This window comes from Phaethon lepturus, unplaced genomic scaffold (assembly GCF_000687285.1).
Source record: "Phaethon lepturus isolate BGI_N335 unplaced genomic scaffold, ASM68728v1 scaffold23769, whole genome shotgun sequence".
Taxonomy (NCBI): domain Eukaryota; kingdom Metazoa; phylum Chordata; class Aves; order Phaethontiformes; family Phaethontidae; genus Phaethon; species Phaethon lepturus.
The window spans coordinates 13,641-25,886 of NW_010565846.1; the positions used below are offsets into that span (position 1 = coordinate 13,641).

General features: G+C 50.8%; 1 protein-coding gene across 1 annotated transcript in view; it reads right to left on the reverse strand.

The window, feature by feature from the left end:
• The window catches only part of WIPI1 (WD repeat domain, phosphoinositide interacting 1), a gene marked incomplete at its 5' end in the record, with an annotated part of 19,977 nt that extends 7,999 nt beyond the window's left edge, over positions 1–11,978 (reverse strand). Inside the window, 7 exons of the mRNA XM_010295311.1 lie at positions 167–274; positions 1,203–1,273; positions 1,572–1,664; positions 2,706–2,803; positions 6,507–6,603; positions 10,166–10,335; positions 11,896–11,978. Of these exons, the coding sequence (XP_010293613.1) occupies positions 167–274; positions 1,203–1,273; positions 1,572–1,664; positions 2,706–2,803; positions 6,507–6,603; positions 10,166–10,335; positions 11,896–11,978 (720 nt within the window). The remainder of the gene's footprint in view (positions 1–166; positions 275–1,202; positions 1,274–1,571; positions 1,665–2,705; positions 2,804–6,506; positions 6,604–10,165; positions 10,336–11,895) is intronic.
• Between the last annotated feature and the right edge of the window lie 268 nt (positions 11,979–12,246).

The window sequence follows — 12,246 nt, forward strand, 5'->3', positions numbered from 1 at the left end:
TCCAAGGAGTGAATCCTGCAGGACACAAAGCCAAAGAGATGGTCTGCAGCTGGTATTGCTCATGCAGAGTACGTGGTGAGGAAATAGAGGCCAGCTGCACAAAGGCAGACGTCTGAAGCAGAGACACCCCTGCGGCAGGCAGATTAACCCAGGCTAACCCCCTCACCTGTCAGTGAGATGCTCCAGTTTAAAGATGTGCACGGTCTCTGTGTTGCTGGAAGCACAGAGGAACTGGGAATCCATGCTGAACACCAGAGAACTGATGTTTACATACCTAGGGCCAAGCAAAGACAGGATTAGTCACTTCATGGCATACCGTTCAAGGGGAGCTGCTCAGTTTTGCTCACAGAGAAGAGGACGGGGAGGAAGGAGACCCAAACATGGCGAGGAACACCCTGTTTGGCTGCTGCCAAGCCTGCGGGCTGACTGGCTAGCATTTCCCTAATCCCTTTGCTCAGCAGAGCTGGGGGTAGCCTTGAGGTAGTGACAAACAGCCAGAGAGGTGGAAATGTCCTTGCTCACAGAGCTGACTGTGGAGTGAACATCTGTGCCGGTCTTGCTACAGCAGCTAAAGCTTCTGCTACTGCAAAGGCCAGGGAGGATATCCAAAGCTCTGGGTAGCCAGATATATGCAGCATCTCCTCCTGCGCTGGCTCAGCAGGGCCAAGGTGTTTCAGTCACTGCAGTTTTTGTCCTTGCAGAAGTGAGTGTAAAATCACAGGTAGGTCAGGGATGGAGAACGGGGAAAAATCAGGAAAATATCTACTGAAAGGATCTGAGGGAGCCTGCAGAATAGCAGCAACAGCCCATGCCCACCATCGAGACTTGGGCTCTGTGCAAATGACTTAGTAGCTTCAAAACACCTCCTTTGAGAGGGCAAGAGTTGGGCTGATGACTTTGGGGACTTCATTATTTCAAGTAAGAAACAAGATAGGACAGAGTAAATGGACAGAATCTACCTCTGTTCTCTGAAATTGCCCCGTTCTGCAACACACTGAATTGAATCACTAAACTTGCCGGAGGCAGCTGGGTGCAGCGTGGCTGTCTGGCACAATGACATTTCTATCTGATGTGCTCGCTCTTGTTTTCTTTCTGCAAAAGATGCCAAAGCCACCAGGACCTGACGTTGCCCTGTCTCCGTATTTACATTTCTGCTCCAGGAGCCCTCTGTGTACTTGTCACCGACAGAAGAATGAACTGACCTTTTCATCCCTCGCCGGAATTCATAGAGCTTTTGCCCACCAGGAATGGAAAATACACGAATGACTGTGCCCTGCAAAAAATGCAAATGGAAAGATCACGCAGGAGCGGGGAAAAAAGCGCGAGCCCTTTCTCTGACACATCCAGGAAACTCAGGATGTGCAAAGGCCCCTCCTGTTTGCCAGCCAGGGTCAACCTGAACCGGATACGCTGGCCTGTTAAAAGTCAGAGTCCTTGGCTGTGTTTAAGAATGGGCAGCTCAGAGGTCCTGCTCGCTATGCCCCAGGCAGCCGAGCTGGCTGGAACTCCCTGCCAGCCGCAGGCAGAGAGCACAGGCAGCAGGGAGGGTGCTCGCAGCAGCAGTCACTCACTTTTTCGGAAGCACTTGCCAGCTTCGAGCCAGTGGAGTTGAAGGCGAGAGCAGCCAGAGGCCCGTCATGGGCAGGGATTGTGCAGGCTGTTTTCTGTAGGGCAGAAAGTAAAGTGAGTGCAAAGAGACATGTTGCTCCTTGGACTGCGTAAGGGCAGGGCGTTCCCTGCCTCGCATCCTATCCAGGCCTGCCGATATGGATCCGCGGGATCGTATCACACTTACGGTATCCCTTCAACATCCTCCACATCTTATCTTTGCCCTGCTTTGAGCTCACTCCCCACCTACCATGGCCCCTGTGATTACACAAAGCTCATTTCAGGGGCAGAGGTCCTCAGCTCCCCACCTCTCCAGGCTGCGGGATCGTGACTGTACCGTCTCCGAAGCCTGGCATTTCTTTGTGCAGAGACAGATCTGGCCTCCCTGCAATTCACTCGGCTGTACAGCAAATCCTGCCGCAGCGACACCACCCTAATGCCTGCAGGAAGCCCAGGAGCTCACTAGTACCTCTCACAGCAGCAGCGTGTTTTCCCCTTATGCTCTACTCCTCCCCTCATGCAGATCCTTAGCTCCCGCTGCACGTACAGAGCAACAGCCTTATGTAATCCAAAGCTGTGACATAAACAGCAGATAATCGTGACCCTGCTTCCAGCCACGGACAGCTTTTCTGAAGCGGGCTTTGGGCACCTCACCCTCTCTGTGACTTTGGGTCCGGCATCCCTTCCAGTCTGCGGCATGGCAAAGCAGCCGCTCCAGGTCCTGTGCTGCAGCTGGAGCAGCTCCAACCCTCCCTGAGCCACCCTGGTCACATCAATCCCATGGGATACGCTGATGAAGCCCCTATAGGAAGCCCTTATAGGAACCCCTGTGGCAGCCTGGCAGTGGTCCTCGGGCTAGGGGGTAATTGGTTTCCCTTAATATCCCATATTGGGAGATGGATGTCCTGATCTCCAAGAGGCTTTGCATGGCGTCCAAGCAAGGGGGCTGGGGAACATGCCTGCCCCAGGCAATTCCCTTGCAGTCCAGCTCAGTGGACTGTATTTATTCACCCTTCCCAAAGGCCCTGTTGGCTTTGCTGTGGTTCTGTTTGTTTTTAGTCCCTGCCGGTATCCAAATGGGCGAGCTTCGTGCTTACCAAAGTATTTCCGTCGTAAAGCGTGATCTCTCCGCTGGTCGCGCTGCCGGGATAAGCCAAGTAGGAGTTGGCGTGGCTGATCGAGAGAGCGCACAGACCTGGCAAGGCGAGAAGGACACAGCTGAGGTTGTTTGCTGGTGGAGGACAGAAAGCAGAAACGTGGCCACGGACACCGCAGGGGGTTCAGGCTCTGTCTCATTTTGGGCAGTGTCCGGCACCGGGCGCAGGCCAGCGGCGCGCTGGCAATGCCTCGGCCGTGGGGACACCTGCTGGCATGGGACAGTACGGCTGCCTTCTCCCAGCCACCATCCTCCCCAGACACCACTCAGAAGGAGGCCAGGTCCTGCTTTTGGGCACACTCTTGGCTTCTCTCCCTTTATCATCTCCTTAGAGAAGGCAGGAGTAGGTGCATGAAGCACAGACAGGGACATCTTGGTCTCAGGGCTAACAGGACTCCTGTCCAGGCACATCTGGGCACCTCCACATATGCGCAGAGTGCAAGTGCCCGGTCAGAAGCTCAGATGAGCTGTGCAGTGTGGACACAGCTCTGGTATGAAGCCTGACACATGAAGGTTAGCACGGCAAGGCAGCGGCTGTGGGGCTGGGCAATGCCATTTCCTTCTTCTCTGAGCAGAAAAGGGAAGCAGAGGAAGACAAAGCAAATGTCACAGTTGTGCAGGGAGTTTCTGGCTGAGAAGGAACTTGAACCTAGCTAAATTTTAATCACAGGGGGAATTCTTCCACGTGATAGCCAACTGTTTTTATGCCAACATGAGCATAAAGGTTCCCAGGGATGGATGTATGTGTCTGTGGGTATGTCCATCTGCCTGTCCCCCAGGTGACCTCAAAAAAAGAGCATCTCTTCCTGCCTCTCATTTCTGCTGCTGGCCAAGGACCCATCCCAGTGAATCCTGTCACATACAGAATTATACAGGGTCTCACTTCCTGCACCACGTCCGCGTGCTCACAGTCCTCCCAAATCCGACTCAAGGCTTCAGCACGACCTGAGCTTCCTGGCCCCCGCCGGAGGGTCCTAGCTAGTCTCACGTGCAGAGGAAGCCGCGGGGTTAAAGGCTGCCAAGGATGCTGCCGTACTCCCCAAACAGAACACCCGCATGCGTGCACATATGTGCACGGACGTGCGCACACATGCCGTGCAACCCGTCGTGTCAGGACACGGCCCTGGCCCAGGCCCAGGAGCGGGGAAAGATGGGCTGAAGCTCTCGTTTTAGGTCATTGTTTATAACTAAACAAAGAGACCGCAGCGGAGCCAGGAGCTGCAGGATCAGCCGGGGCCCCAGGGATCCACTCCCTATCAATCAGAGGCATTTACATCATGCCAGGGACAGCTTGCACCGGGGAGAAGAGGCACAGCAGCAGTGAAGTGCAGGCAATTAAAAGGCACCCAAAGAGAGAGGCATAGGAGGAAGGCAGAGGTAGCCCAGAGACTTTGCTGGTGATGAGCAAGGGTGTCTTTTCAGGATGGTCTTCCCCCATCCCAGGCAGCATGGGGGATTAGCCCTTTCTCGAAGTGGAGGATCTAGAGAATGCTCAAGTTAAACAAAGCAAGCTCTGAGCGGCTGGTGTGAGTCACCCGCTCCCTCTGCTCCGCGCCTGGCTGGGAGAGGCGGACGGGAAACCAGGCCAGGGGAAAACACAGATGCGAGTGTACTGGGCTGACCTCAGGGACGCACAAAGAACAAGGATCACAAGGGACACGGGCAGCCTTTGAAGATGCTCCTCTGCTCTCAGCAGCCCCACAGCCTGGCAAGGGTTGGTGCATGCAGTGGCAGGCTCAGGAGGGAGGAAGCAGGCTGGTGCTGCTCAGGGTGGCACCTCTGGGAATGACACATCACAGGTGGCTTCCTCGAGCAGCATGGAAAAAAGCTACCATGTCCAAGAAGCCTGGCCTTGCCCCCAAGCCAGCAGGTCCAGGCAGATCTGGCGCTTGAGGGAAGCCACGAGGTGGTTTCCAAAGCTGCAGCCATCCCAGAGATGCGTCCCCATGGCACGCATGTCAGCGCGAGCATGGCATCCTCCTCAGTGCAAATCCTGCCCTTTACGGGAACCACATGAAAAACAACACGTGTGAGCACACATGAACAACAGGCTTGCCCACCATAGGCATTTTCCTCTCCTGCGTGGAGGAGGCTAGACCAGGAGCCAGGTCCTGGCCAGGAACAGCCAGGGATCTCACTGTGACAGGCCGGTGGGTGTGCAGCAGATCCTGGTCCTCACCATGCTGGTGTTACTGTGCCCAGGGTGTGCACTTCGGCAGGGGGTGGCACGCTTGCAGTGTGATCCTACACCATCTCACCACAGATGCCCGCTCCAGAAAGGGTTGTCCAAAGAGTGGTGAGGCTGGACTGCCCTGGCCTCCTGGACACGCTCTCCTCGAGGTCAGGCTTGGGACCAAAGCAGATGGTCCAGGGACAAAAGGAGTACGCGTGGCACAGCGCTTGTCACTCGGCTCATTTCAATGACAGCTGCTGCAGTAAAAGGGTTTTAAAAAATTAAGCCCCTGTGAAGTCCTGTGATCCACAGCAGCCTAGGCCTGTCCCCGTGAGTGCTGATTGCTATTGCTTTTAAACCACGACCCGATCATTCAGCCCCACTGCAGAACAGCTTCAGGCCTGGGTATCCCTGTCCTTCCTGCCACTGCTGGGCTTTCTCAGGAAGGTTTTAAACTTTAATTATATTTGCAGTATTTAGTATGTTTAATCCACATGGAGAGGCCATCTGTTGAGACCTGAAGTAGGTCAGGGGAGCCGCCTGAAGAGCGACCCTTGAAAGCCCAGAAGCCAGGCGTGAGCACATCAGCAGCTTCCCGATCAACCACCCGTGAAATGATGCTGCAGCCTGCGACCGACCGGGATATCACAGCAATGCACGGCAGCACTGCCGCAGGCACTTGGCCAAGTTTCCCTCTCCGTGGCTAAAAATAGCTCCTCTCCCATGAGCAGGAAAGCCGGATTCACCCTATGCTGCACAGAGAGGATCTGCTCTGCAGCCACCTGCCCTGCCCCTTGGGTTTGCAGCGTATATTGGAATAACATCAGGTGGCAGCCTGGGCTCCTGGGAACTCCCTGGCAGGGAATTAGCACTGTGCCTGGCTGTGTTTTCTGCCATGAGCAATCTTCACAGTGCTAATAGCTTTGGGAGCTGACCCCAAGCCCGTAAGTAATCTCAGGAGCTTTCTACCTTAGCAGAGCAGTACATGTCCATGGCCAAATGAGAACCTGGGTTAACCACAGGTCTGCAGGGAGCTCCGAGCTCTGCAGCACGGCATGATGCTGCAGAGCTGACTCACGCTGGCAGTGGGGGGAAGTGGGCCTCCTTTGTCCAGAGAGTGAAAACGCCGTGGGACTCTCTGACGCAGGCCACAGTGAAGGGCAGGCAGGAAGCTCTGGAGGGAGAGTTTCAAGTTGTCCTATATGTGGAGGGAAACTTGTGGTCCTGGCCTGTCTTACAGCTTTCCGCTTGTGAAAGAGAATAAAGGCACACTGCGGGAAGCTGTGAGCTGCACAGACATCCCATGTGAGGACAGGAAGGGATCGAACCTGGGAGCTGAAGTCGAACCACGCTGACCATTTCTGCTCTCCTTTGACACATTTTCTCAGGACAGAGCAGGGTTTCTGCTCTCCCAAGTCCGACTGACTGACTCCATGCCTTTCTGGCTCCCCAGTGCTGAATTAGGATACACAAGCCACAGGCTGGTTTAAATTCTAACATGAATGTTGCGGCTCTATAAAGCTCCTGCAGAGCTGATCTCTCCGTTTCACACAGCTCTCCCATGCTTACCTGTTGTATTTGGAGGTGTATCCAGAATAGTCTTCAAAAGCTTCATGTCCTTAATGTTATGGATGTAAATTGACTCCTCCAGGCAAACAACCAGCCTCTGCAAGGACACAAGGGACATGCACAGAACCTCACCAGCACGGGCACGGTGCCTCTGTCTGCTGCTTCCACAATTCACAAACCCAAATCTTCGCTGTCAGAAAAACTCAACAGGAATTTCTCACACACTGAAATGTAACAGAAACATGATCTCTTCGGCTTCTCCATCCCCTCTCACTGGACCACCTTTGATTTTGTATAGCTCTGCTTCTGAGAGCTGCCTGCATCTGGTCTTGCTTTAGTAAGCAGCTAAAACATCATGACTTCTTCTCCGCAACTCTAAGAGCTGATCTTCCACATCCCCAGACCCCAGGAACAGGAAGACACGTCAGGGTTATACCCTAGCCATAGGGCCTTGATTGCCATCCATTCCTACCCCAACTTTTCTTTGCAGTTCTTTTCATAGCAAATTACTTTTTGATCATAAAGACCAGGCAGCAGAGAGGCTGCCCATCCTGTTTGTCAGTATGCCTACAGGTAGGACTACGTGCCCCTTGCCCTGACTTTTTCCTGATTTGGGAGTGAACATTTTAGGAGGTGGCCCTCCCACTGCTGCTAAACTTAATGCATCTGTTCAGCAAATTAGTGTTTCTTTCTCCATTCTGCACCAGCAGGCAAGATGTGCCTTTATGTGCCCTGACTTGTGCAGCAGAATTGTGTAAAAACTGGGCTGGGAAACATTTGTTCAGGGACAGTCACACTGGTTAGCATTTCACACCGAGTATTTACCCCATCTTGGCAGATGGGTGTAGGGTATTTCCAAGTTGATGTGCTTGTACCTCTTCTACTGGACTTGTCAGGAACGCCCACCCAGCCAAGAGGCAGCCTCTAAGAGAAGAGCTGCCAAGCAATAGGGAGGAAAAGCGGAAAGGAAAAAGGAAGCCTGATGTTATAACCTTAGCGCCAGGTCACCATCTCCATGACCACTCAGCTTTATGTCTCAGCTTGGTGCAGATCTCTGCATGTTACCATGGAGGCATTTTGCATAGAGGCTTTTTTTGGGACCAGGCTTCAGATCTGGCTGAGGGGTTGTGCTTTCTAAGCCCAGCAAGCTTCACCTACGTTAGTGCCAAGTGTCCAGAAGCACTGAAAACCTTGCAATAAAAATGTAAGGCCAGAGTCCATCCAGGCTCCTGAAGTTGGAGCACCCGAATCTATGTACAGGAAGCCTCCACCTCGTTAGAAATGAGGCCACTTATTTAGTATCTAAATGTGGAGCTTAGCCACTAACTTGAAACACCCACATTAGAAAATCTTTGCCTTGCTCCACCATTACTCTCACATCAAACTCTTTCCCACTTCTATTCCTGCTAACCACAGCATCTGGGGCTGTGTCACAGCCATTTTGCATTTCCAGGAAGACTTTGCCTTTTCGACAGTAACAGCCATCAACTTGCTAGCAGAGACCGTCAGAGTAATATTTATACAGCTGATTTCGGCAAAGCCACCATGTGCTTTCCCAGAACTGCAAAACGCAGTGCTATTGATGTACAGGTGAAGGGAGGCTTCCAGATGACAGCAAAGCAAGAGATGCTGACACTGACAGGGACAGAATCCAGGAAAGTGATGGGGGTGGAAGGTAGACAAGTGAAGGAGGCCTGGACAAGCTCACCACGAGTTGAAGAGGGCTGGTTCTGTGCCTCTGGCCCTCCATGGAGCCCTGTAGCCCATGCTAAAGTCAGTGCAAACCCTGCTGACATGAGGAATGGGTTTTATCCTGACTGTGCGTGCAGATGGAGCCTCAGAGAAGGTGTCTCATGGTGTGATGGCTACACAGGGTTCAAGGCACTGCGTCTTGTACAAAATGTTACTGCTCACGAGTATTTTTCTTCAGTACTTCAGTTTGACATGAATCAGGTTAGATAACTGAGTTGTGTGTTGAGGACTTAAATGTGCTGGGTATGGACACAGCCATGGAAAAATATCAAACCTCTCCAAAGAGCTCAGCAGGGTTTCAGCCGTGAATGAAAACCCAGGGAGGTTGTGAGAAGGCTTCTCACCAGTCCCACAGCACAGCCTTCTTCCCCACTTTGAGACAAATTATGATCTACCTTAACACACTTGAGAATTACAATGGAGCTTGGAACAAACAATTCCCATGGATCAACAACTGAGGGACTCGCTCGTTTGTACAATGAGGACTTTTTCACAGAGCTATCAAATTGAAACATGCACCATTTGTTTGAGACCTGTCCCTGTTTTATTTGCTACCATTTTCCTCTGTTAACACCTTGTATGGGATGTGGCTTTCTATGGACTTTTAATGAAGTATAGCTTTCATACAGAAGTCCAGGCAAAGGGCTCAAATGTCACAGCACATGCAGAGCCTGACTGCCACCAATTCAAATACTGAATGTAGACTGAAACAGTGATTTCTTTTCTATCTACCCAAGTATCTGTAGCATCTTCAAATCTCTCCACGTTTGTCTGTGTTACAGCTGGAGGATGAGCTCAGCCCAAGATTTGAACTCTAGCTCATAAAGCAGCCAAGGAATGTGGATGCAAAGCTGGGCCTATGCATCATCTTCAGGCAATCTCCAGAGCAGCACATGGGGAAAAGCCTGAACTTATTTTATTCTCACACTGATTTGCTGGAGCTGCTAAGCAGAACCTCCCAGTTTATTTTTATACATATATATCTATCTGCAATTCAAAGGAAGTCCTTATTTTGCCAGCTCCATTGTAAGTTTAAGTGAAAAAAATCAATTTAGGACAGATTTAGTTGTAGTACAGGAACTTCTGGTCAAACACAGCTTTACTGGAAACTCAACCCAGAGTTTCCTTATGAAAGTGCCTTACTGCAGGACTCACTGTTGCTAACTGAGGAGAGGCTGATTATATACAATTACACAGACTGCTTATTTCTTCATTGTAAAATGTCCTCTGCTTCTTATGGCATATACTTTGAAAATAATTACGGACAAAAAGAAAAGATGACTTAAAATCCTCCAAAAGGGCTCAGGGCTGCATGAGGCTATGTCAATTCAGAGAATAACACCCTAAAGACCTTCTTCTAAGTGGCATGAATGTTTTCTATACCTTTAAAAACAAAACAAGGCTGCTAGCAGTACTTGAGAAGCAGCCTTTCACCTCATTCACAGAGTTCAAGTTACTTCTGGGTTTTGTTACCAACTTTGAAGGTGTCATTTGCAACCAAGATGGCAGAGCTGGGCCTGAAGTCAGGATGTGGAATCCAAGGGATGGAGGAAGATGAAAAGGTGATTTTTTTTTTTGGCAGAGCTGCATTCTGAATAGGCAAGAAGGCAGACAACAAAAAGCCTTTGTGTAACTGCTATGAAAACATGGACTTAGGTTCATTTTACTGAAGCAAACAGTTGCGGCAGATGATATCTACAGCCATCCTGCTCCTTTGTCAGAGGTCACCAAGCCTGAAGGGAGGAGAGGACAGGTACCTACCCCTCCAATCCCACTTCACAGTCTCCGTGCAAACCCACTCAGGCTGCCGCTGCTCTGCTAGGCAGCAGGGTCCCAGCTGGAACATCAACACCAGCAAAGAGCCAGAATGGGACAACTCTGGCTAACCCCTCTCCCTAGCTTCTTACCTGACGATTCAGCCGGATGGACAGTATGTTACTGGAATAGCTATAGTTGCAGATCTCTGTCCCTTTCTTGAAGTGGTAGACATTCATTTGCTGTGGCTTGGCATGACTGACCACAACCACAAGGCTGCTGGAGAACAGACGCTCCACGATGTAAACATCTGGGATTTCATCTGGGCACAGAAGGAAAGCAAGGGAGTCTTTAGCATGGCTTACGGTTGGTTTGATTGCAGCAACAAGTAAGACTCAACTCAAGAGGGAATCAGGAAACACTCAGTGCTAAGGTGTTCAATATTTGCTTTTCTTAAAAATTTCTCATACCTGGCACAAAGCATTTAGGTCAGGCACGAACGGGTTGATCAACTTTCCCCTGAAGGCAGAATTTAAACCAGCCCCCTTTGACAGTGCTGTTGTGCCTCTCCTGGGCAGGGCCCTCCAGCTGTAGTTAATCCTTGGGAAGGGGTTATAAAAACGAGGAGCGCACCCAACTTGATCAGGGATTTTCCTGGAGGGAGTGAACAAGCTAAGGCTTACTGAGGTAAGGAACAAGTTGTGTGTAAATTGCCATTTATTCTGTGTGGTGCTTGATTTCTCCCAGCCTCCGTAGGAAGGCTGACATGTTTAAGCCTTCCCTGTCACTGGGGCTGTGGTCTCTAGAGAGCTCTGGCATGGTGTGAACAGTGGTGTGGTATGTCTTGCAGAGACCATGTTTGGGATGACTCCTGTTGTGTTGAGAAGGCATCATTACAACGGTCCTGGTTCACCTGTATCTAGATCATCAGGGACTATGATGTCCAGTGTAGGTAGCCCTGAATGGTGCTCGGTGCTTGGGCTGTGCTGTGTTAGAAGTATGATGATGAATGCAGCCACGATGGGGGACTGCTTGTGCCTTGGCCCATCACCAGTAGGGATCTGTTTCTCTTTGGTCTTTGGCCTGCCTCTGGGGGCAATCTTAACTCCTAAATACTTTTTAATGTAAGTCTATGGCTTGCTGCTGTATAGCAGCTCAGTTACCTTGTGAGACAAAGAGGAAGGGAGCCTGGACTCTGCTCCAGATGATGCAGCTATGTCTGGTTGCTGAGGCTCCTTCTATAGCCAGTGGAAAGAGACTAGCATATCCCAGCTGTGAGGTATATCTCAGCTGAAACACTTCTGGCCATGGCTTGAACCAGACTAGAGTACATGCTCTGTGGGGCCTGTTTAGGGCTGTTAAGTGTATTGCATGCTGCTCTGAGCACAGCTAATAGCTGAAAGCCTGCTGTGAATGACCTTCTTACATGGGAAACCTCTTAAAAACATCTTGCTTGTAAATACCACATAGGACTAAAAGCCTGCAAGCTATCTAGCATCTGTGCTGGGAGTCTGTGGTCTCCTGTCCATGTATCTGAAACATGCAAGTGGTAACTACCTCTGAATGCTGGTTTGCAGGACAAACTGCTGCTGTCAGACTGACAGCAGTAAAAAAGAAGCTGGAGTCTAAACTTGTGGGAGTCCTTCAACTTTGTTAAAGTACTGCTGACTGTTCAGAAGCTTCTCCAAGGCTGTAGCTCAGTCTAAACACTGTTGTGCACAGGGTAATAGAGCTGTTCCTCTCCTGATACGGGTACAGCAGAATCAGATGCCACCTCTGCAACAGCAGTGAGCAGAACCACCCCCTCGAGGCAGACTGAAGCGCAGTAATACAGGTGAAGTCTGTCGGCCAGTATTCCACTGCAGTGAAACAGAAGACTTACTGCTTTCATGGACCTGGTCCAGTTGCTCCACAGAACTTAAGGAAAAAAGCCTGTATCCAGTTGTGGTTCCAATTGCCAGGGAGCTGCAAAGACAAGACAAAAACCCGCTAGTTCAGATCTTAAGGCCTTGAGATGATATCAAGAGTCCCTGCAGGTAGGGGAAATGGGTAGTTCCTGTTACAGGATCTGAAGGCACAACTTCAGCTTCCATTCACATCCTAAAGCATATAAAGTAACAAACCCAAGAATCTGGCTTTCCATCTGAGGCTACTGCAGCCTACAGAAGGCAAGTATCTCTAAGACAGCAAACTATCATCCATTCATAGGGTCCTGTGGCTGCTGGAGGAACAA